The 24598-nt window shown below is 41.9% G+C and overlaps 1 protein-coding gene across 7 annotated transcripts in view; it reads left to right on the forward strand.

The window, feature by feature from the left end:
- Positions 1–24263, forward strand: part of CSPP1 (centrosome and spindle pole associated protein 1) — a 68571-nt gene extending 44308 nt beyond the window's left edge. For all 7 annotated transcript variants that reach the window (XM_048286711.1, XM_048286710.1, XM_048286715.1 and 4 more), the window contains 11 exons: positions 446–592; positions 1359–1463; positions 2492–2558; positions 3886–4006; positions 4745–4890; positions 12001–12141; positions 14207–14262; positions 15480–15543; positions 19081–19187; positions 19344–19494; positions 23439–24263. In XM_048286711.1, coding sequence (XP_048142668.1) covers positions 446–592; positions 1359–1463; positions 2492–2558; positions 3886–4006; positions 4745–4890; positions 12001–12141; positions 14207–14262; positions 15480–15543; positions 19081–19187; positions 19344–19494; positions 23439–23665 — 1332 coding nt within the window. In that variant the 3' untranslated portion in view covers positions 23666–24263. The remainder of the gene's footprint in view (positions 1–445; positions 593–1358; positions 1464–2491; positions 2559–3885; positions 4007–4744; positions 4891–12000; positions 12142–14206; positions 14263–15479; positions 15544–19080; positions 19188–19343; positions 19495–23438) is intronic.
- The last annotated feature ends 335 nt before the right edge of the window (positions 24264–24598 follow it).

Genomic DNA, 24598 nt, shown 5'->3' on the forward strand with positions numbered 1-24598 from the left:
ACTAGAGCTGGTCTAGCAGAGAGTAAGGAGCTAACTGGTGTCACTGCTATTCACAGTCACAAGACTAAAACTGAGACCAGATGATAATTTCTTTGTGGTCTTGTGATAGTGTGGTGCATGTCTGCAGTATGTTTTGATTGAATCTGAATTTTTGGAAATGACTCCTACAGTTTAGCCTTAGCTGATGGCAGATCTGGGGTCAGAGACTGGTGTTTAAAGAAGTTATTAGGAATTCTGTTTAATGATGTTAGCAAAGCCAGGGCTGCTGATGTTTAATAGTTGAAGGAGATATATTTTAATTTGAATATTTGAAGTCAGACTAATGAAATATGCTTTTTTATTTCATACTACATCACTTTGATGTGTAATTTTAACTTCTCAAAGAAAAAGAAAAAACTTCAGTAATTGAGTCTTTTTTAATTATTAAGTATTAATTATGTTACAGAGAAGATTGAAAAATAAGGAAGTAATTCAATTAGATGAAGAAAGAAAAAAAGAGGCAGAAAAACAAAGAAAAGAAAAAGAAGAAAAGCAAGAGGAACAACTTAGACAATATTTTGAGAAAGAAAAGATGGAAGAGGAAAAGAAGATGGTATGTTTAAATGACTTTCTAAGATAACTTTTAAAAATAACTGGATTTTAAGGAAATCACATGATTTCTTAGACCTCTGCCTTCAGTGTTGTTCCCCTCTCAGTGTATCAAACTGCAGTATACTTCATGCACAAACAAGAACAGCTGATGGAAAAATCAGACATACTGCAGTAGAAATTTATCTTGTTGATCAAATTTGCATTAAAAAATAGTAAAAGCAAGATTAATCTGCACTCAATAGTTGATTTTTATATCTGCTATGAAATACTGTGACCTGCATTTGCTGAGGTGTAAATACAAATAAAATTGTTTACTAGAGGTCTGGTGGGACTGTTCATCTTGAACAATGGTGTTTTTGGCAATTTAATTATTTTCCTTTGACCTGGATGATGTAAGAATTCCATCACATAGAATTCTGATGGGCAAAATCTAAGTAAGTTATAAAACTGTCTCTTTCATAAAATTTCTACTAAATTTCTGTCATTTCTCTAAAATGGACTGATGGAAAGGAAGTGTCTAGAGGAAAAAGATACGTAACTGAAATATAAGTTAAGGAAAAAAGCACCACAGCATAGAAAAAAAGTATCAAAATTGCTATAGGTGGAAAACAAAAATCACATGAAATAATTTTTTGCAGTTGTTTTATGTGCTTAAGAACATTTTTTTCTGTCAAAAGGAAAACACTAACTAAACTTTCCCTGTCCAAAATAACACTTTATTCAGAAACTGCAGGAATGTAATTTCAGTCTTGGTTTCTTCCCTGCAGTTGTCACGACAAGCTTCACCCGTCATTCCTGCTCTTCAAAACAAATCAGTGAGGAGAGAAGAAAGGATTCCCGCTGCTGAGAGCCATCTATCTTACTATGCCCAAGTATGATATAGCAAACTTCTACTGGTTTATTTAAAACAATACAGTGTGTGAAATCATGCCAGATTTTTAAAGTTTGCCAGTTATTACTGGAATGCCATGGATAATGAGACAGTCTTTATATTAATCAGTCTTGTAGCTCTGAAATTGAAGGTTAGATTTTATTCCAAGTACTGAAAAATTTGTTTTGGTGGTGTGTTATTTTAATTTTTTTGCTGCATGCGCGTTTTCTGTAGGAATGAGTACCTCATTTTGGAGAGGACATACGCTGTCCAGACCCATACCAGGGGTCTCCAATGATCTCAAGATATAGGATGAGAAAGTTTACATATAACCTAGCAGCTCACCATGTTCACTCTCAGGCACGAAGTTTAATGTTGAATCGTAGCTACTGACATTGTGTAATCTTTATGTTTTTGAAGGTACAAGAAGATTATAACTAGTAATATGCTTTGCTTTCTTCTCTGCATCACTAATGAGTTACAGTAGTGGTTCTGAGACCACTCATTTGTTTACTTGATAATCTTCTCTGGTTTTTTTTTGGCTTTTTAAGGAAACTTCTAGAAGAGAGTAGATTAAATAATTGTTTATGATATTTGAATCTCAGGCTACACTTCTGTCTTTTTATTGAAAAAGTGTTTGTTTGTTTTTTACCAACTCTCTGTCTGAACTGTGCTAAACAATTTATAGTGCAGTTTCAGAGAATATTTTATGTCACACTTTAAAACTTATTAAAATCATTGCTTTCCCTAAATGTGAAGCATGCTCTGGAGGTAGGTCATTTTATTTCTTTAGCTGTACTTGTTACAGGTTTGTTTAGATTTCTGAATAGTGCATTATAGGTATTGTCACAGTGATTTGGATTACACATTTAAAGACCAGATTTAAAAAACCTTATGCATTCACAACCTGTAAGGTTACTGTTCTGTCTTCCAACTGTTAATGTAAATTGGATGTAAAGTAAGGAAATAAAATGTACTGTAATTCCTTCCTTTTACAAATCAACATTTCATGTTCATGATGATCACCAGGATCCTGCACAGCCGAGAGCTCCCTCTCCACCTGTCCCTGCTAGAAGGAATCAGTTGCGTTCATTAGGTGGGTATTTCCCGTTATTGCAAGCTCGCTTTCTATTGCAACAAAACCGTTCTCAGTCCCAGTTCTTTTCTTGCCTGCAAAAGAATAGTCTTTTGAAGTTTGCATTTCTATCTAGGTGTTTTCTCTCTCTTAGTACTATCAGTGTATTAACATGGTATGTCTGAAGTTTTAAGACAAAATAAAAATGCATTTATTATACGTCATCATAAGGAAATATTTTTTTGTAAAAACTCTGATAATGCAATAGTCTGCATGGGAAGTTCTGGATGTCTTGGAATAGTGACCAGAATATTGCAACATGGGAGAGTTTTGGATTGGCTGAGTTAGGGATTAGAGTGTAGAGCATTGCAGTCCTAACTCTTAAATTCAAGCTACCTTTGTTAATCTGCCTAATCCTCTCCTCATTCCTCGTAGCTTTCACTGGTGGTTCTGAAATTCAAATGTGCTGGAAGGATCTCCTTTGCTTTTTTTATATTAGTTATCCTGGCAATATGTGGGTGGAAAGCAGTAATTTTTCTGCTGATACTTTTTTTACAAGTATATAAGAAACAACACATGGAATGTAGCAGTAAATGATGTCCTACAAATGCTAGCCTGCAGCAGAAAGTACCTGGGGCCATTCTGGGGAGTTGTGGATTTTCCACTAAACGGAAAGCAGAGTGGTTCTTAATGCAGCCATTGGAAATTGACTCAGACCATCTTTGAGGAGAGAAATAAAGACAAAAACTTGTAAGACTTGCTTGCCTGGTAAGTTCTGGACACTAAAATCTAATAGTCAGGGAAAGATCTAATTATAAGTATGTTATTTGGAAAATGAGGAATTTCTTAAACTGGTTTAACATGTGGAGGAATGCTGTCCTGACCACAAAAAACCAGCGTAGACAGATAACCCTAACCCTATCCCACTTTTGAGTCAGGAAAAAAAATTACATTGAGTGCTTGCAGATACTACTTCAGTTCCTGTTATCTGAGAACTGTGTAGGCTTGCATATTTCAAAATAAGGCTATTTACTGGCAACACCCACTTGTATTCCATAGCCTTTAGTTTTTTAAGTATAGTGAAACATTTCCAGTGACATTTGTGTGTTTTCTGCTGTTCAGGGGTTCTGGTCCTTGTGCTGTCTCAAAATAAAAACTCTGATCTAATTTCTAGTATATGAAATGTTGCAATTCTTGTGTTTGTACACAATGTTAATTAAAACAATCCTTGTTTTAATTAACATTTCATTATATCTGTTTTTCCCTTTATTTTTTACTTATGTTTATAAGTAGGCAGCAACATTGCTCTGACACTCCTTATTTTTAAATTATTTGTGCTAAATTCCAGAGGAAAGGAAGAATGTGATAAATGAATTATCAGAGATGAGGAAACAGCTTCGAAGTGAGGAGAGGCGACTGCAGGAACAGTTACTAAATGTGTCCAGTCATGATTATGTTCCAATTACATGGTAGGAATTTAATCTTCTGTTTTAGAAGCTAGATTTTTCAGAGGAACTTAGAGTTACTTTGTATTATTAGCTAGTATTAGTTGGCCAATATACATGAGTGGAATGAAAATGTAAAGGTAGAACTGGTATATAAAATATTTTCTTTTTTTTTTTCTAATGTGTTTGGGTTTTTTCCAAGACTCTTGCTGAAATTTGTTGTAAGAATGGCTGTACTGGTGAGATAGGAAGTTGCAATGCTCTGTCTTGAAGAGTGGTCTAAAACAGATGTCTAAGGCAGAATTTTATCTCATTACTTTTTTTCCTAGGGCATAATTTGTGCCTGTAAACTGCAGTACTAGTATATAGAATATAGCTAGTATATAGCTGCCAAATATGCTCATGAATACCATACTGTTGTGGAAGTACTTTCTTTCCTAGTGAAAAATCATATTCTCTTTATTTAATAAATTTGGGTTGCTTCCAAAATGTATTAGTTGATCATACCAATTAGCTGGGAAAGACTCATCTAATTACCAGTCTTAGTTCCACTCTGTAAAGTATGAGGGTTTGTTTTATTTTAAGTAGGTTATCTCTTTTTATAACACAATATGCAGTGTTATTACTCTCAAATTTATTTTCCTGTTTTGATAGCTTTATTTAAAGATAAAAGATCTGAACTTTATCAATATTATATTTCCATCCAACTCATTAATATTATGGTGTTAAATTGCGTTCTGCTTGTTTGACAAACCTTTCAAGCTGGAGGAGAGAGAAGAATCCGAGGGACATATTTGAGATGGCCAGGCTTCGTCTGCAGGCTCCAGTTCAGCGACCTTCCTTAAAGGAGGCACAAGATCCCGTCAATATACAGAATATCTGGGAATTTAATGAACTTAAATACAAAGGCAGGTAGATCTTCTTATTACTGATAAAGAAGGATAGGGAAACATCTGTCCCTTTCATCCATCTTCCATTCCATGCAGGATTTAAAGACAAAACTAAAAATCAGGCTCTTCATGAACTACTGACCATGCAACACACTTTGTGGTCAGTACTTTGTGTGTGTGTGTGTGTGTGTATCTCTCTGTGGGGCTGCTCCTGCAGTTCCACAGAATTCTTGGCATCACAACGCTCCATCATCACTTGGTGCACTCACCTATCTTCTAGTCCCTGGGCTTAAGCTTGTTGTGCATTTGATATCATGGTGTTACTGAAAATAGATTGGACTTTTTTACCCACCAACAAATTATCTTTCTGTGTAACTTTCTGTTTCTTCTTTACCAGAAAATATATATTTTTAATATAGTAAAATAGTAAAATCTTTGCTAAGTTGCTCATCCTCTTGGTCATTGTCACTATTGTTTTTTAATGACTTTGTAGCTATTTCTTTAAAAATGCTTTTCAGAAATGTTGATTTAGGGAAAAAATGTAAATTTCATATTGTCTCGGTTTTGAAAGACAGGTGTCTGCTGCCAAGGCAGAGGCCCCCCTTGAAGTGGCAGATATAACCCCTTTTCCCTCCAAGTTATTATATTTTGAAATCAAGGGCCTTTAGGCAAAGATGTGGGAAATAGGAATAACAGTTCTTTACTCTATATATATATGTATATAACCAGTCAAACAAAAACAACAACAACTATGGCAGTAACAGCAATCACAAACCCAGTGCCAGCCTTCTCGGCTGTCGGGCCCTTTCCCCTCGGGTGCAGTTCCGCTCGCAGCCGGCAGGGGCGCTGGCGGCTCCCGGTGAGCAGGGCAGGTGCGATGGTTCCCCCGCGGCTGCAGGGGGCGCTCCGGAGCGAGCTCGGGAAACCCGCGGCTCTGGTGCCCTGGGATCCCGGGAAGGATGGAACAAAGGCTTCACAAACCCCTGGGCAGCTGATCCCGGGCTCTCAGGAACAGCAGGCTGGAACGGCAGGGACGAACGCAAATCCCGGGTGGCAGACGAGATGTATCCAGATGGATACGGAGGCCCAGGCAGGCAGGGCGAGCAGGGCTACAGCGTAGCGAAAGCTCGAAGCAGCAGCGGGGCAGGACAGCCACAGCTCGGTCTCCAGCAGGGCAGGGAAAGCGGCTTTTGGGGTCCCGGCGTTGCTTCCAGCAGGAAGAAAGAACGGCCAAAAAGAAAGCAGCAGCAGCTCCTTTCTCTGCAGCTTCTCTCTCCGGACGCTCAGAGCGAACTGCCCCCACACCCAGGTGTAGACAAAGGAGTAGCCAGGCCCGCCCCACTCCCCTTTTTGTCTTTCTTAAGTACAGCTATTTGTCCCCTAGCAACATGCATATGGGAGAAAATTCCTTTCACAGGAAAACCTAAGACTAAACTAAAACCCCAACATTATCCACCCCGAATTTTTTCCCATACTAACATGTTACATGAAACTTAACTTTTTTTAACCATATAAATCTATGCATTACCCAAATTATATACAAATATACATGCTGATACTGATACAAGTACAGAGCCATGGGTAGTTCACCCTAAAACAAGGTCCTCTTGAGGTAAGCATCGGGTCTCTCCATCCTTTTGCATCACCCACCAGGTGCAACCTGGTCCCTGAGCAAAAACAACCCCACGGATGGGTTTGTCTTTGCTCAAGGCAGACTTTACCCAAACAGTTTTTCCAAGCATACCTCTCATGTGCACCACTGGAACCTTATCTCCATCTGTTGTTTGTAGGGGTTCAGATTGGGCAGGGCCTGCTCGGCTGGTGGAACCTCGAGTGTTAACTAACCAGGTGGCTCTTGCTAAATGCATCTCCCAGTTTTTGAAAGTCCCCCCACCCAGTGCCTTCAAGGTGGTTTTAAGCAGTCCATTACACCGCTCAACCTTCCCAGCTGCTGGTGCATGGTAAGGGATGTGGTACACCCACTCTATGCCATGTTCTCTAGCCCAGGTGTTTATAAGGCTGTTCTTGAAATGAGTCCCATTGTCAGACTCGATTCTCTCAGGGGTGCCATGCCTCCAAAGGACTTGCTTTTCCAGGCCCAGGATGGTGTTCCGGGCAGTAGCATGAGGCACAGGGTAGGTCTCCAGCCACCCAGTGGTGGCTTCTACCATTGTGAGCACATAGCGCTTGCCTTGGCGGGTTTGAGGCAGTGTGATGTAATCAATCTGCCAGGCCTCCCCATACTTGTATTTGGACCATCGCCCGCCGTACCACAGGGGCTTCACCCGCTTGGCCTGCTTGATCGCAGCGCATGTCTCACAGTCATGGATAACCTGGGAGATACTGTCCATGGTTAGATCCACCCCTCGGTCTCGTGCCCACTTATAGGTGGCATCTCTGCCCTGATGACCTGAGGCATCATGGGCCCATCGAGCTAGGAACAGTTCTCCTTTATGTTGCCAATCCAAGTCTATCTGGGACACCTCTATTTTCGCAGCCTGATCTACCTGTTTGTTGTTACGATGTTCTTCATTAGCCCGGCTCTTGGGGATGTGAGCATCTACATGACGGACCTTCACGGATAGCTTCTCTACCCGAGTGGCAATGTCTTTCCACTCTTCAGCAGCCCAGATTGGTTTTCCTCTGCGCTGCCAGTTTGCCTTCTTCCACCTTTCCAGCCAACCCCACAGAGCATTGGCTACCATCCATGAATCGGTGTAGAGGTAGAGCTTTGGCCACTTCTCTCTTTCAGCTATGTCCAGAGCTAATTGGACAGCTTTGAGCTCAGCAAATTGGCTCGATCCACCTTCTCCTTCAGTAGCCTGTGCAACTTGTCATGTGGGGCTCCATACAGCGGCTTTCCATTTCCGGCTAGCGCCTACAATTCGGCAGGAACCATCAGTGAAGAGGGCGTATTGTCTTTCACTCTCTGGTAGCTCGTTATATGGTGGGGCTTCTTCGGCACGTGTCACCTGCTCCTCTTCTTCTTCAGAAGATAACCCAAAAGTCTCACCTTCTGGCCAGTTTGTAATTATTTCCAAGATCCCAGGGCGACTTGGGTTTCCAATTCGGGCGCGCTGCGTGATGAGGGCAATCCATTTGCTCCACGTAGCGTCGGTGGCGTGATGCGTGGAGGGAACCTTTCCTTTGAACATCCACCCCAGCACCGGTAGTCGGGGTGCCAGGAGGAGTTGTGCCTCAGTGCCGATTACTTCTGAGGCAGCCTGGACTCCTTCATAAGCTGCCAGGATTTCCTTCTCTGTGGGAGTGTAGTTGGCTTCAGATCCTCTGTAGCTTCGGCTCCAGAATCCCCGTGGTCGGCCCCGAGTCTCACCAGGCACCTTCTGCCAGAGGCTCCAGGACAGACCATTGTTCCCGGCTGCAGAGTAGAGCACGTTCTTCACCTCTGGTCCTGTCCTGACTGGGCCAAGGGCTACGGCGTGAGCAATTTCCTGTTTGATCTGGGCGAAGGCTTGCTGCTGTTCAGGGCCCCAGTGGAAATCATTCTTCTTGCGGGTAACCAGGTAGAGAGGACTCACGATCTGGCTGTACTCGGGAATGTGCATCCTCCAGAAACCTATAGCACCTAGGAAAGCTTGTGTTTCCTTCTTGTTGGTCGGCGGAGACATTGCTGTGATCTTATTGATGACCTCAGTGGGAATCTGACATCGTCCATCTTGCCACTTTACTCCCAGGAACTGGATCTCTCGGGCAGGTCCCTTGACCTTGCTCTTCTTGATGGCAAAACCAGCTTGCAGGAGAATTTGAATTATTCTCTCTCCTTTCTCAAACACTTCGGTTGCGGTGTTCCCCCACACAATGATGTCATCAATGTACTGCAGATGTTCTGGAGCCTCACTCTTTTCCAGTGCAGCCTGGATCAGTCCATGGCAGATGGTGGGACTGTGCTTCCACCCCTGGGGCAGTCGGTTCCAGGTGTACTGCACGCCCCTCCAGGTGAAGGCAAACTGAGGCCTGCACTCTGCTGCCAGAGGAATGGAGAAGAATGCATTGGCAATGTCAATAGTGGCGTACCACTTTGCTGCTTTGGACTCCAGCTCGTACTGGAGCTCCAACATGTCTGGCACGGCAGCGCTCAGCGGTGGAGTCACTTCATTCAGGGCACGATAGTCCACAGTCAATCTCCATTCCCCGTCAGACTTGCGCACAGGCCAGATGGGGCTGTTGAAGGGTGAGTGGGTCTTGCTGACCACCCCTTGACTCTCCAGCTCGCGGATCATCTTGTGGATGGGGATCACAGCATCTCGATTTGTCCGATACTGCCGGCGGTGCACTGTCGAGGTGGCAATTGGCACTCGTTGCTCTTCCACTTCCAGGAGCCCAACTGCAGAAGGATTCTCAGATAGTCCAGGCAGGGTGTTCAATTGCCTAATGCCCTCTGCCTCCACAGCAGCAATCCCAAATGCCCACCTGAGTCCTTTTGGGTCTTTGTAGTAGCCATTCCGGAGGAAGTCTATGCCCAGAATACACGGGGCCTCTGGGCCGGTCACAATCGGATGCTTTTGCCACTCCTTCCCAGTCAGGCTCACCTCAGCTTCCAAAAGGGTCAACTGCTGTGATCCCCCGGTCACCCCAGCGATGGATACAGGTTCTGCCCCTACATGTCCCGATGGCATTAAAGTACACTGTGCTCCAGTATCAACCAATGCATCATATTTTTGTGGCTCTGATGTGCCAGGCCATCGGATCCACACCGTCCAGAAAACTCGGTTCTCCCGTGCCTCTTCCTGGCTAGAGGCAGGGCCCCTCTAGCCCTGGTTATCATTCTTTCCCTGGGCGTACATGCTCGAGGTACCTTCAAGGGGATCCGACATATCATCCTCCCTTCTGTAATACCTGGCAGCTCGGTCACGGGAGGCTGAGGCTACCTTCACCTTAGCGGAACCCCCTCGGTTAGTGCCTCCCTCCTTGAGTTCACGCACCCGCGCTGCCAGGGCAGAGGTGGGTTTCCCATCCCACCTTCTCATGTCTTCCCCATGCTCACACAGGAAAAACCACAGCTCAGCTCGTGGGGTGTCCCCTCTCTCTCTAGCAGGGGGACGACGGGCTCTGACTTGGGGGCCTGTGACTCGCACTGGTGCCACACTGACCCTCCTCATCTCCTCCCTCATCTCCTCCCTCATCTCCTCCCTCATTTCCTTCCTCATCTCCTTCATCTCCTCTTTGAGGTCCTGGACCACAGCAGAGACATGAGCTTTCAGCGGGCCATTGATCATGCTGTCATAATGCCTGAGCCTGTTGGCAACAGAGCCCACTGTTTCTCGGGTATTGTCAGCATCAATCGTTGCAATGAAGGTGGTGTATTGCGATGGCCCTAGCCTTGCCAGGTTCCACATCATCTGTCCTGTGCACCTGACCTTATCGGGGTCATTATCATGTTGTCCATCCTTCCCAAAGAGTACCTCTAATATTGCCACCTCTCTTAGCTGTTGGATTCCTTGCTCGAGTGTCTTCCACTGCATTCTATGATGATACTCCTGCATTCTTTCTTTGTGAATGAACCTTGCTCTCACACTCATTAAGAGCCGCTCCCAGAGAGAGAGAGGCCCTGGCTCCCTCACAAATATCTGGTCCACACCTGGGTCCTGGGTCAACGATCCCAGATACCTTGCCTCACCACTATCCAGTTGCACACTTGTGCCCATAAGGTCCCAAACCCGAAGCAGCCAGGTGGTATAAGGCTCACGCCCCCTTCGCACAATGTCGTTTCGCATAGCACGGAGACTGTCGTGCGACAGGGACTCAGTGATGATTTCTGGCTCTGGCTCTCCTGCTGGTTGTGAGGGCCCTGGTTGCCCATCATCATTAACTGGTCGTACTGATTTGGTCTTATACTTCCTCCTTTGCACAGGGGCGACCGCTCCTGGCTGTGGTTGTCCTTGTGGTTCAGCTGAAGCCTGGACGGTTGTAACATCCGTGGGTTCCACTGCTGCACCATCGGACTCACCCTCTTTGGGGCAGGGAGAGGGTTTTTCACTAGCTGAGGAGGTGTATTCCCTTAGCAATTGGCATATCTCCTGGTGCACCTGACCCATCTCCTGGCATATCCCCTGGCGCACCTGACCCATCTCTTGGCACATCTCCTGCATCCCTTTTGCCAGTACCCCCACCCAGTTTGGGTAGTCCATTTCTGAGGTGGACTGTTGGGCAGTATCAGTCTGTGGGGCGGGATCTCTAGTGTCTGGGGCTGTGGCAGGCTCTGGCTCTGGGGTAGGATCTCTAGTGTCTGGGGCCGTGTCAGGCTCTGGGGCAGAATCAGGCTCTGGGGTAGGAACTCTACTCTCTGGGGCCATGTCAGGTTCTGGGGCAGGATCTCTAGTCTCTGGGGCTGGTGTCCGGGTAGATATCCAAGCCAATCTCAACTTATCCTTGAATGCTAAATAGAGTAGGCCTATCAGCAGCAGATGGTTAGTATTGAGAGGGAATTTAAACCCTTTGAAAATTGATGAGGTGGGCCCAAAGAACTGGTTGAGGGGTTGGGAGAAAACTTCCCCTGGTGTCATTTCCTCACAGAAGGTACCATTGTTAACATAACCCCAAAAACATGTGCTCAGTGTGTGATAGCTGTTTATCCATGTGCCCACATTCCGGAGGAAGTTAAAAACCCATGAATTCCTCACCTTCTCGACCCATAACGCAAGCTGGATAACAGCAATGGTAGCCTTAGTCAGAGGACCCATATTCAAGTAAGGAGCTACAAAGGGGAAGAATATAGCCACGGCCACATGCCACCCGAACCAGGGCGAGCAGGGCTACAGCGTAGCGAAAGCTCGAAGCAGCAGCGGGGCAGGACAGCCACAGCTCGGTCTCCAGCAGGGCAGGGAAAGCGGCTTTTGGGGTCCCGGCGTTGCTTCCAGCAGGAAGAAAGAACGGCCAAAAAGAAAGAAGCAGCAGCTCCTTTCTCTGCAGCTTCTCTCTCCGGACGCTCAGAGCGAACTGACCCCACACCCAGGTGTAGACAAAGGAGTAGCCAGGCCTGCCCCACTCCCCTTTTTGTCTTTCTTAAGTACAGCTATTTGTCCCCTAGCAACATGCATATGGGAGAAAATTCCTTTAACAGGAAAACCTAAGACTAAACTAAAACCCCAACACATATCTTTGCTCTAGATCCTGAAACACGTATGGGCTTGAGGCACATGTATCCTGATCCTCCAAAAGATGACCAGACTCTAGAGATTCAACAGCAGGCACTGTTGAGGGAGCAACAGAAGAAACTTGACAGAATGAGAATGAGGAGAGAAACAGAAGGTAAGGAATGAATGTTCTGAGATAAACAAAAATCCTTGAAACAATGTGTTTTGTATTTGATAAGAATTAAAACCCGCTAGCTCTAGTTTTACTTCTTTCAAGTGCACTGTCAGCACTGCAGTACAAAACAGTAAAACACCAGAATACTGAAATTCTATCATAATGTAAGCATGAAAAAATCGAGTGTTTGGAGGAGCTTTTGTGGTTTTGGACTTAGTTTTGAGATTTTGTTCAGTATGTGTTTTGTTCAGTATCCTGTTGAGTGTTAAAGATGATTCCTGTTCTATCTTGGACAGATGTGCTGGTGTTCAAGCAATGTGTGCGATGCTGCTTATGGATAATAGAACATCACAGTTGCAAATAAGCATATCTATACCATGTTCTGTGTTAATTATATGGTTGTGACTATAATTTAATGTCTAAATGGAATGTATAGGGTTGACTTCAGTGTTCCTCTTCATGAGATTGACTGAAATGCTGAAAAATAATGCACCGGCTTCAGCTGAGATCTCTCTGGGGCTTGGTTCTGGTTTTCTGCCATTAGAATATTTTTGAACAGACCAGTCTGAGAAAGTTTTCATTTAATGTTTTCTGCAGAGAAACCTCCACCATCTAGAAAGCAAATTTGCCCTTCCCATTAATTTCAAGCATAAGCAGTCATTTAGACTTCTGCTAATGGATAATGTAGGCTCATGATGACGTCCAAGGAAAGGCCTCTTCAGGGTAACTTAGATTAATTGATAGACAGACAGCTGATTTTTATAAGTATTTTCTACTGGATGCTTGAACTTCTAGAGGATGCTTGAACAGCTTTTCCTCTTTCTCTCTCCTACTGCTTTACAATATCATTTAACTTTATAGTCTGTCACTGAGTACTGAGCAAGAGAATTAGTTGCCATCTCTCTGTTTCCAGTTTATTTTCCTCAGAGACAAGTTCATCATATTCTGAAAATAGAGGAGTGGTTTTAGTGTCTGATTTAAGGCAGAAAGAAAGATGAATTAAAGCAGTATTATGTACTTTTGTTCTGTGGGTGAAATAATGTGTTACGGGCTGCTGTGGCAAAGGGATACCTTTTTTCCCACTCTGTGTGTAAGTGTTCTTTGTCTTACATGCTTTTCATACAGTTTTCCCTCTGATACGTTTGTTTTTCTCTTTATGTGAAAGAGGAGTATGTTGGCTGTTAATAGAACTATAAACTGAGAAATCAGTGTTTTAAATGTCCCAAGTTTTTAAGTGCTAGCTGTGTCCCTATAAATGAGGCAGTCTTTTACAGACTTTTGGATGACTATTATTCTGGGGGATGGGAGGGAAAGCCCCAAGGGCAGGTTTGATGTTGCTGTGCTGCAGTGCTGGGTGCTGCTGGGTGCTGGAGTAGTGTCAGGAATGGGCTGGGTGTCAGCCCAGCAGGACTGACAGCCCATGTGCTCTGATGCTGGACACAAGGTCAGCTACACACTGAGTAAGGTTATGTTTCTTGCATTTCTGCCTCAAAAACAATCTAATTAAATAATTTATTTGAAAACTTAAACTAAATAAGAAAAGTAACTTCAGTTCTGCTTCTTTGCATTTCCAGCACGCATTCGGTCATTGTTAGCTTAACTTTCAGGATGGTTCTCTGTGCTCTTCAGAACGGAGTTTTTTATCCCTAGATAAAAGCATATATATTCTTATCACTTTCCTCTGTGAAATGATCTCTGTCTAGTTCAGCCTCTCTTTGAAAGCTGGAAGTGGGGTGCGCTCAGCATGTTGAATGTGCATTTACTCTTGGGGCTTTCTGCAGTCCCTCTTGTGGTTGTTACTCCCTGCCAGGAGCCAAAAAACAGATTAGAAATAATACACTACAGATTACTGTTTGATTTCTCTGATTCTACTTAGATTTACATAAGGAAACTGGAATAATTGTTGTGTTCAAATGTTTTAAAAACTCATTAATTCATTACAATTTATGAATATTTAAAGATGTAATGCATACTGGTCTATTTTTGCAACAATAAGCTGATAAAATATGTTTTGTTATTAGCTGTTTTTATGTCAACCCTGTTGTTTTGTCTCTTGTCTATGTAGCTTTTGTTGATCAAGATGATTCTGCTTTGGACAGCTACCCACAAACCATGGGCCTGGTAAGAATAAAAGTTTTTTTATTATATTAATTTTTCAAGTGTGAGAAATATTGTGTCTTTCACTGATTTGGAGAAATAAATGACACTTAACAAGGCAGCAAGCTTATTTACTTCTTTTTCTTGTCCACACAAGCGACAGCTTCTTTAAACTTGACATACAAGTTGCTTATCTTTGTATACAGAGATGGCCTGATTTTTTAACTCTCTTCGTTTTATATTCATTGGTACTTATTTTATATTCATATGTTAAATTGCTGCTAGGTTTAAGTGATGCACTTAGCAGTCAAGAATTGAATCTGTTCTCAGATGGGACATTTATTTTCTGACTCAGTGAAAGAGCAAAATAAAGTGCTATCAAATTAGAATTCTGCACTAACCCAAAATACTGAATAACAGAGTTCAATTGTGTTTCATGGTAGTGTGATGAAAAACAGGAGACTGTGCAACAGCAAAGACATTACAGGATAATACTGTAACTAAATGCAGAAATGAAACAGTATTTATTTAAAAAAAAAATCACATTTATGCACTTCATAGTTGTAATTTAATGCCTGAAATTCTCATTCAGAGCAATGCTTTACAGTAAAAGATTTGTTTTCTCTTATTCCGTTTCCTCTGATAGTTTCTACTGCTTTGATTTTAGAGTGGTTTTAAACATAAATTATTCCACAGTAGGATTTCTGTAACAAATGGTTGCAACTATGCAGTGAACTTCGAGTATTGGTCTTAGTGCTTGATATTGTGATGTAGAAATTTGTTATTTTAATGCTTTAATGTCAAAGATTGTATGTGGTGGGATAACTGAAACATAAGGAATCATTCTTCATTTGATCAATACTTCATACAAACCTTAAGTGCAAAGCTCACTTCAAGCACTGACTGTTCTGAACCTCCTGCAGAGTGACAAGGATCAATTTCTTGATGGAAATGTCTGTGTTACACAAATCACTACAACAGATGCCATGTCTAGGCAATTTCAGCGACTGGGACGTCTACAGAAAAATAAAAAAAAATCCCTACTGCTTAAAAAGAGTATGAGTTATTTAAAAATGTGTTGGGTTTTTAGAACCACAGAGTCAGGGATAGTAGAATATTAACACTGTAGAGCTGCTCTTTACTTTGCAAAAGTTTGGCAATTAATTTACGTTAATTATAATTTGGCCCCAGAAATATATAGAGGCCTCTGAATTTCCATTTTTTCTGTTTCACTTTTGTAGTTCAGAAGTGAATCTAATGAATTCCAGAAAAATTCGCTGTTGGAATCGGATAGTGCTTTTATTGGTGAGTTTATACCTCCCCTTATTAACCATGTTGTGAGTGCACAGACACATGGTTTAGTCTAATGCTGTGTCTCTAAAATGATTATTACTGTTTTAAAAGTTGCAGTGGTTGTAGCTATGGTGACTTGTTTGAAGTATTAGGAAGTTATGTCTCCAAATTCAAATGAAATTTTACTGCAATAAATCGGTGTAGATCATACCTGAATTTAATGATGCTGCTCAGTTGCCCTTTACCACCTTACATCTTTTCATGAGAAAGCATCTTTCTCTGCTCTTCATGCTTCTTCTGGGATGTTAATCTTGTTAAGGGGCTTTTTTTGCCATCTTCCCAGCTTTGGATAAGGAAAAGCTAATGATTATTCAGGAAATGTGTTACAATGGTAGCACAGGCAATGCTTTTCTATTGTTCTGCTGCAAATAATATAATTTATTGGCAATCACAGCTTACAATTGCAATCTGTCCACAGTGAAATGTACAAGTCTTAGACAGTCAGCGATTCTTTTCATGGTTATTCTTTTGATTTACAAGCATGCTTGATTTTAAGTATGATTATATGGGTATAAAATAGCAATTCATTCTAAATTAGTCACTTTTCTAGTGTTCACATATTATTTCATTTCACTTGCAACATCATACTTACAGATGTTGTCACTTATTCATCATCTGAAGTCAATGATTTTTAGTTTTCTAAAGATTTTTGTTATGGACTGCCTCATGTAATGTCTCTTTATTCAACCTTTATATGCATGGATATAAAAGTGCTGTTTTATTTCCAGTCACTCGAAATAACAAGGCTAGAAAAACCCAACCAGCTCGGGCCTCTACATGTTATTTTCCATTAGCAGGCATTGCTGAATGTATATTGAAATTTCTTTCAGTGATCTATGGGAAATCATCTTGCAAGGTTTTTATTCTGTGCTGTAGGGGAGATGCAGTAGAGTCCTGCAGGTACTTTTAAATGAAACAATGTTTCTATAAACTGATGAGTGTTATCTCTGGATTTGGTTAAAAGCAGAATTTTCCATTTGAAATGTATTCAAGCCTATTCTGTTAACGTGCAAGTCCTGGAGTACAGGATAGAACCTGGCATGTGGAAGAGCACAGGTGGTGCTTTCAGCCTTGTTCAGTGCACTTGGTTCTCTCTGTAGTCTGCAATACCTTCCTTTTCAGGTTAGGGATTACTGTGTAGTAGTACAGCCCAATGGTGAAAGGATGCCTCAGGAGAGCCCATCAGTCTAGGATGGGGCCAAATCTGCCACCTCAGCCAGGACAGGCTCATGGAGAGGAACACAAGATGCAGGCAGACATGCAGGACTCTTCCAGCTTCCAGTGACCTGCAGCTGGTTGCATTTCATGAGTCTTGCTAAGCTGGGCCTTTCATAGGTTGTCTTTCGTGAATGGGAATCAGCATTTTTGAATCTCTGTTTACCATCAGCTGTATTGTGTGGATAAATATCCAACCTGTGCCTTCTGTGAACTGTGTCCTTTCATCTGCTCTGAGTCTGCCAACTCTGTAATGGGGTGCTCTTGGTTTTATTCACCACTTTCATGAGGTTCAGGATATTTATAGTTCTCTCACCCTTTTCCTTCTTCTCCCCATCCAGCTGGTACTTGCAGTTTAGTGAGGTGTTGCAGTTAACCTAGCATATTATTTATTCCCCCCCACTTTTTTTCCCTTCCCCCCCCCCCAGATCATTTATGACTGGTGAAAACCATGTTCTTCAATAGTGAGCTGTATGCATTACCTAAAAATGTGTTATCCTTTGCATTAGTTGGGCTTTATAAATCGCTACTAACATTCTGGATATGCATCTGGTGACTTCCGTCCCTGAAGTGAGAATTAAAAACTGTCATTATCTGTGGGCTGCCTTCTCTGTGAGTTGTGCTGCTTACATTGTCTGAAGGTCTTTTGTGAAATACAGGGGATGTATTTTAACAGTGTGTGCCATTTCCTAAGAAGAGTGTAACACTACCCTCTGTTTTGGTTGAGGTTTTTTTGACATGGGTTTGAAATCCAACTCAATTTTGGCATCTATTATGTCAGCATTACAAATGAATTAATCTCCTAGGGCTCAGAAATTTGAGGCAGTTAGAAATAAAGTGGTTTATCAGTTTCTTTTTTCCCTTTTTTTGCCTCACTGAAAACCTTAGAATCCATTAGTGTTAATGCAGTGATTTGAAAGCATCTCTGTGCAGCAGGATGTGAATGATAGATGCTTACAGGAAAAAGGTAGCATCTGATACTGATGATACACTAATGGTACAAATAAATTCTTAAGCTTGTTCTTTGTTGTGACAAATTCACACTGTTAAACCATGTTCTATATTCCAAGTAATAGCACTATTTTGAATCTAGTGAAGTTCAGCTGGTCTTGTAGCTGGAATTCTGATGCATGAATTGTTAGCATTACACCATTTTAAAATTATGCTTTGATTTTTTTTACTTAAAACATTTGTGATAAGAGCATGAGTACCTTTGGTGAAACTGGGGAGAGAAGAGACAAGAAGAGAATAAAAAATGTATTTTTAGGGAAAAAAACAACTGACAATATAAAAGAATTTTTTAAAATATCTTTTTGTTAATCTGAACTTGTTTGATATCAATCAAATTTATTTTTCAAACCTAAGTATCAATTTTCAACCAACATAACTGTTTAATTGTTTAATTGTTACATTTAGAATTTACACACATTTATTTTAATTTTTTTTTTTTTTTTACTTTATGTGATATACTGGACTAAGCACTTTTCCAAAATGTGACTTCATTGTCACAAAGAGTAGTTGGTGGTAACGGATTCTGTAGGGGTTTTGTTGAGCAGAGTCCTTCCTTTTCCTGGGAGTCTCTGTTCTGAAGATGCCAGAGGGACAGCAGTAGGAAGCACAGCCCACTGTCTGCACCAAGCAGCAGAAAAGCCATGAACCAGCCCCAGGCAGTGGTTACTGGTCCTGGAGGGGGAAAAAAAAAAAGTACCTGTTTGATAGAGTTTCCAGAGTCAGCTAAAGAAGAATAAATAGACAAGTGTGAAGCAGAGACGTGACCTTAGGGTCCATGTATATTATAAAAATAGATTAAACCCTCCCGCTGTAATGTGATAAAGTATGATCAAAAAGTGTAGTTATTTATTTTTGTATTAACAGATTCTAACATTTTATTTCATGAAAAGGCTGAGATACAACCAAGGATGTGTGGTTAATGCATAGATTTTGTGTTATCATATTCCAGGTAACATTGTCAGTCCATGTAATGTTATTATATATTCCATGTAACATATTTACAAACATAATTTGCTACATGATTGTATCGCTTTATGACACTGATTTTCCAAGTGTTCTCTCTTTCAAGCAGAGGTACTGTGCTCATTTGAGTACTCATTTTCTTTAAAGGTCTAGGCATAAACAAGATCTGTAATGAATACTTTCCTCTGATTCCTGTGATGGAGTCAAGTACAATGTATTGGCTTCTTTCAAAACATAAACGGGTTTGAGCACTCTCTGGTATTTTGATTTCTTTGAAAATTATTTCACCTGTTTTTCCAGGTGCTAATGGGGAAACGTTTTCTGCCTTAGAAGTTAATTTATTACCACAGCATCCATCTTCTGCAAGGGAGAGGAGACGACTAAAGCAGAGAGCTTTGGAGAGTGCTGTACGTATGAGAACTGACAGAAATAATGTCAGACTTCCTGTGGTTCCTCAGTGACTCCATGTTATGGCTCCTGAGAGAGTACATGTGTAGCTATTTGCCCTTTTGAAAAGGATGCTGTTTAACTGAAGGATTTGTGCATTTTTGGATTCCCTACAGGAGGAAGTTCCACCAGGCCAGACACCGTTGCTGCAGCCTGACAGCTTCTCTTTGCACTCAAACTTCAGCCTTGACATTGATCAGGTGAAAGGCAAGAATGAGGAGCGATTGCACAGACTGACTGAGCCCCAGCAGAAATCTCCTTCCTTAGGTATGCTCCCTGTAGCAGAGATGATGTAGTGAACATCAAGTAATTACAATAATTAAAGGAGCAAATAGTAATAGGCTTCATGTAGCAGAACAGCAAGCAAGCAGATCAAACACAGGCGTTATTTATAGAGCTCTGTAGCTGGTACAAAGGCTTCCCCAGCACACCTCAACACAGCTCCTTTAGAGTAAGTTTAGAGCAGGAGAGTAGGAGAAGATTCTCATATTCCTGTCTGATCAGCCACTCATACTTGTCCTGCCTGCACCACTGCAGTGTGTGACTGTGGGCAGCAGCATGGGGATATCCAGCTGCACAGCTGAACTGGCAATGGGAAGAAATGAAACGCCCAAGTGATGAATGATGATGAGGTGCCTGTGTGAGCTTATTGGCATTCCTGGGAATCAGATGTCTGTGGTCCAGCCAGCATGAAGATATGCCAGAGAATTGTGTATGATGAAGTACTTCAGTTTCTAGTTAATTTGATTTTCTAGTGGTTTGTTAATATTAATGATCATTCAGTATTTGAGTATGTGAGTATTTGAGTATCTCTTTCACTGCACACACACTTGAATTCATTCCATGTTTCTTACATCAGGCGCTGGGAGCTGTCTTGGAGCATCTCCAAATGCTGGCTGCCTGATCTAGACCCCTGTTGTGTGTGAAGTACCAGTCATGGCAACCATTAATGGCCTCTAATTTCTCACATGGATTGTGACCCAGTTCATACACTTTGTGCTAATGATTCTTTCATACAAGTCTGAATACAAGTCTGAAGTCTCCCTTTTTTTGGAGGTAGTTGCTATGCTGTCTAGGCAATTACAGTATCAGTATCCTTTTTATAAACTTAATGAGAGTACAGATGCTGGCAGTATTTTTGATTCTGTTGCTATGGGCACTCTTACAAGCACTTCATCCTTGTTTTTTTTTTTTGTTTTAACCATCTCACTGTGGTTTTAAGTCACTAAAAAAAAACCCTACTCATACTATTTTCTTCTATAATCTAAATAAACTCTTTACTAATTTTACTCTACCCAGATATTTTTGCTGAACTACTTTTACTTCTGTATCCTTGTTTTATCTCACCTCTTTTAGAATTCCACCTATCATATGCACTACACTTTTTATTTTGCTTTCCTTCTGTTTGTCACAGTCGCCAGAGTTTCAGCCTTTAGATAAATATAATTTTGATCTGTGTGTATATATACACACACACACACACACACACACATATATATATATTTATATTTATGTCTGTATGTAGCTTGTTCTCTGGAGCACATGGGGATCCATCACTCATGGTTAGCATTTGTGCCTCTTGGAAAGGGAGCAAGAGATCCTCTCGCTCAGCTGTGGTCGTTCAGGCTGCACTGCTGCCTGCCCTCCTGTTCTTGTGCTCAGGGATGTTACAGAAAAAATGAGTGAAGCCAAGTTTTTTCAAAGAACCCTGGTGGCATCCTCTTGCTTTCCGAGCAGCCAGGACTGTAATTTCTCCTCTGCCCTCAAAGACACTGCTGAGAGAAAACAAATCTCTCAAATATATAACCAAGGAACCTGGTTATCTTCCCTTGAAATGACGAGAGATGGCAGTTCACAGGCTTTGATAAATTCTAAGAGCTGATCCGGTTCAATAAGGAGGCTCTGTCTGCAGCAGTTCACTTTCTCCTGTGGGGCTGATGTGGGAATCCTAAAGGCGTCCTAGTATTGTTTTCTTAATTGGAAAATTAGAAAAAAGGAGCCAGGCTTTCTCCATTTTCACCATCCAGATGAATTCCTATCAGTGTAGACTTGGTGAATATTTGGGTGATGGAGTCTCTGCAAGCCTGAGATGCCTTCTCTGTCAGGCAAGGTATGTGTGTTCCTAAGGGCATAAACAAGAGCAGGCTCATATACAGAAGAGGGAATGCTCAGAGATTTGGGCACACAGGATGTGCTGCCATTGGTGTTTTGCAGGAATCCAGATACCATTCAATTTCCTAACCAGGATTTCACGCTAAGGAGAAGTTCTCCTTACACCCAGCCTCCACATGCAGACTGAATTATCAAGAGTCTTGATATGTGTCCCAATTAAGGACAGTTTTTTATGGCATGTGCAAAGTGTTGAAATTCACAATGAAGTTGTGCAGTGCAGCTGATCTGCTGTGCTTTCTAAAAGCAGCACCAAGTGAGTCTGATCCAGTGATGTGCACTGTGATCTTACCTCTGGTAGAAGAGTTGATCTTACCTCTGCCATCTTCAAGATCTAAAGGCTTTGCTTTAAAGGCAGAAGTAGTTAAGTGTGGGGAAATGCAGCCCTCCGGCCTGGACATTCACTATTTGTCTCTAAACAACCTTATTTTTACTGTTGCTAAATATAATCTCTTAAAGCAGCAAAGAGAAAATTTTGTTTAGGTATGACTTTTCCTGCTGTGGCTGTTAACCCCACTATAACCTATGTCTTCAAAAAACTGTGGGCTCCAACCCCCAGGAGAGTTCATCTGACCCAGGATTGAGGAGACAAAGAGGTTCACTCTGCCAGCTTCCGGCACAGGAGATGACAGGCCCTAGAGAGAGGGAGGTCTGCTCTCACTTCTAGTGTTACAGACAAGTTTTAACCAGACTGGGAAGGCTTGGAGGATGATCAGATCACTGTCTGTATTATGTGACAGAACTAGTGATTCGTGCCAAGTTCTTTTGGAACAAAAAGTATTTGGCATTTTGTTTTAGAACCTGCAATCCCACCTAACACACAAAGAGGAAAACGGAGCCCTTGCTCCCAGTGTATTTGGGGCTGTGCATTTCCTGTTCTTCCCTTCACCCCTGCACACCTGGCTGCTGCTCCTCCAGGCCTTGGGCTCTCACACCCATGGTCAGAACATCAACTTTCAGTTTTTAATGAGAATCGTCAGAGAACCTTTGGTTTAAGTTCTCATTTTTAAAAAGTCATCATTTTCCAGAATAAACCCCTGAAATCTGTAAAAATCATCCAAATACTTAAATCACATGATATTTATCAATTGCTTAGGTGAATTATTTTATCACTAAAGAATATACAATTCTGTTTTGCTTGAATTAGGATGTTTCTGCAAAAATGTTGATTTTTTTTTCCTAATCCAGAGTCTTTAAATATTTTTCTGCCCACCCTAAATACCAAGAAACCAGAACCTCCTCATTGACGTGACTCAGTTTTAAGAGGAAAACATTGCAATTTTCAATCATTATAGCTAGAGGGGAATTGCACAATTTTGGTTTAAGTATGTAAAAAGTAAATGTTGTAAAGCCTGGAAATGAACAGCACAGAGGAACTTACACCTTTATACCCCTTCATTTATAGTAAAAATGTATGTTGTTTGATAATCCACACTAAGAACTACTTGTTTAAGGTATTATGTGTATGTACAAGTAATAGTAGAGGTACAGAGTGATAATGACCCCAAGTTCAAAGGCAAGGCAGTTCTGGTTTTTATTTGCTGGGGTTTGTTTTGTAGCTGGAAGATCCCAACTTAGCCAGTTTCAGCATGAGACTGCATTGAGGTTTTGAGCTGTAGCTGGGCTGTGATGCACAGGCTCACCTGCATTTGCACTGTTAAACCAAGTTAAAACAATTCTTCCTCAGTAGGAGACTGTCTATACAAGTGTTCAGCCAGGCCCCTGTAATTGAATGGCTTTATTTTTACATGCATTTTAATGCATATATGCATGGCCAGATTTGACTAAATGGAAACTTTTTGGAAAGCAAGAACCCTCTGCTGAGTCCACCCACCTTTGCCTGTATCCTTATCCCTTGCTGAGCTGGTGGTGGGGAGCTGTTGGGGCCCAGTTCCCAGAACAGCAGCAACCGTGTGCTAAGTAGAAACAAATGTCATTTAAAAGTGTAATTGATGCATTCACTGCAGCCAAGCCTGGCCAGTGCTGTGATGGGAAGAGCTTCTGTCCCCTCTCACAGGAGCGTTGCTCTCCTCCTCTCTCAGGTGATGACAGTTCCTTGGGGGACGTGGACGACCTTTTGAAGCGCCCTCAGTCCCACGCCGGCAGACGCTCCAGCTCCACTGACACCGAGGCCACAGAGCCCTGGCTGCGACCGGGAACGTCGGCCACGCTCCGGAGATTCCTGGTGGAGCAGCCGGGCTCAGCAAAGCTCTCCCCGGAGAACGCGCTCCCACTGGGCTGGCAGGGCCTCTCCACCGCGCACGGCTGACACAGCCCAGGAACCGCCGCGGCCGAGGAGGCAGCGCCCAGCACCGCTGCACCTGCCAGAATCCTGCAGGGAGAGTTCTCCTCCGTGTACAGAGTGTGGAGCTGTGTGTGCAATTTAAAATAGCAATAATAAAGGATCAGACACTGCAGTGGAACGGAGATGTAGCACAGGGATGTTTTCTATTCCGTGACGTGGGAAATGGAGGAATAGCTTGGCTGCTTTTGCACTTTTTATACAACTTAAGTTTCAGCCTCAGAAACAGAGTGTGGTGTGTGTGTGAATTTGATATTAAATCAAAGATGTTTTTTAGCTTTATAGTCAAAGTCCAAAACTGTCTGGTATTAGCATAGCCCAACAGCAGAAGGGCATTAGGTTTTTATCCAAAGAGTGAATAACTTGAAGAAGGATACTTACTTTTCATACAGGATAAATGCTATCCTGCATGAAAAGTGCAGCTAACACTTTCATGGGGAAAAAAAATACTATTAGCAATGTGTCTTACATTCCCTAACTTGTCATGTGATGAAAATACAGATATTGTTGCATATATTTATGTTTCTGATTGAAGAGTTAATAAAGTATTTTGTTACTAAAATTATTTTTGTTACAAAAACTGTGAAAGCCGACTTCAATTTTCTTATTATTTGCTTCAGCTTTCATTTACTCATGAACAAACTGTTAAGGCTGTCTGCAAACAAACAAAAACACATGGAAAATCTGTTGATTAAGAGTACAGAGCTTTAGCAAGGACATGTAGATGGAAGCAAGATTTTAGGAGTGCAGTGAACTAGATGACCAAGGTGAAGCAGGGTAATGCCACAGCTTTCCTCTTGGTTAGGAAATTCCCACCCAGAGGCCTAAACATGATCAATAGAGGAAAAAAAAGATCCCAACAAACTACCGATGAAAACAAGAAGTTTTTACAAAGGTCTT

This window comes from Corvus hawaiiensis, chromosome 26 (assembly GCF_020740725.1).
Source record: "Corvus hawaiiensis isolate bCorHaw1 chromosome 26, bCorHaw1.pri.cur, whole genome shotgun sequence".
In the NCBI taxonomy this organism is placed as follows: Eukaryota; Metazoa; Chordata; class Aves; order Passeriformes; family Corvidae; genus Corvus; species Corvus hawaiiensis.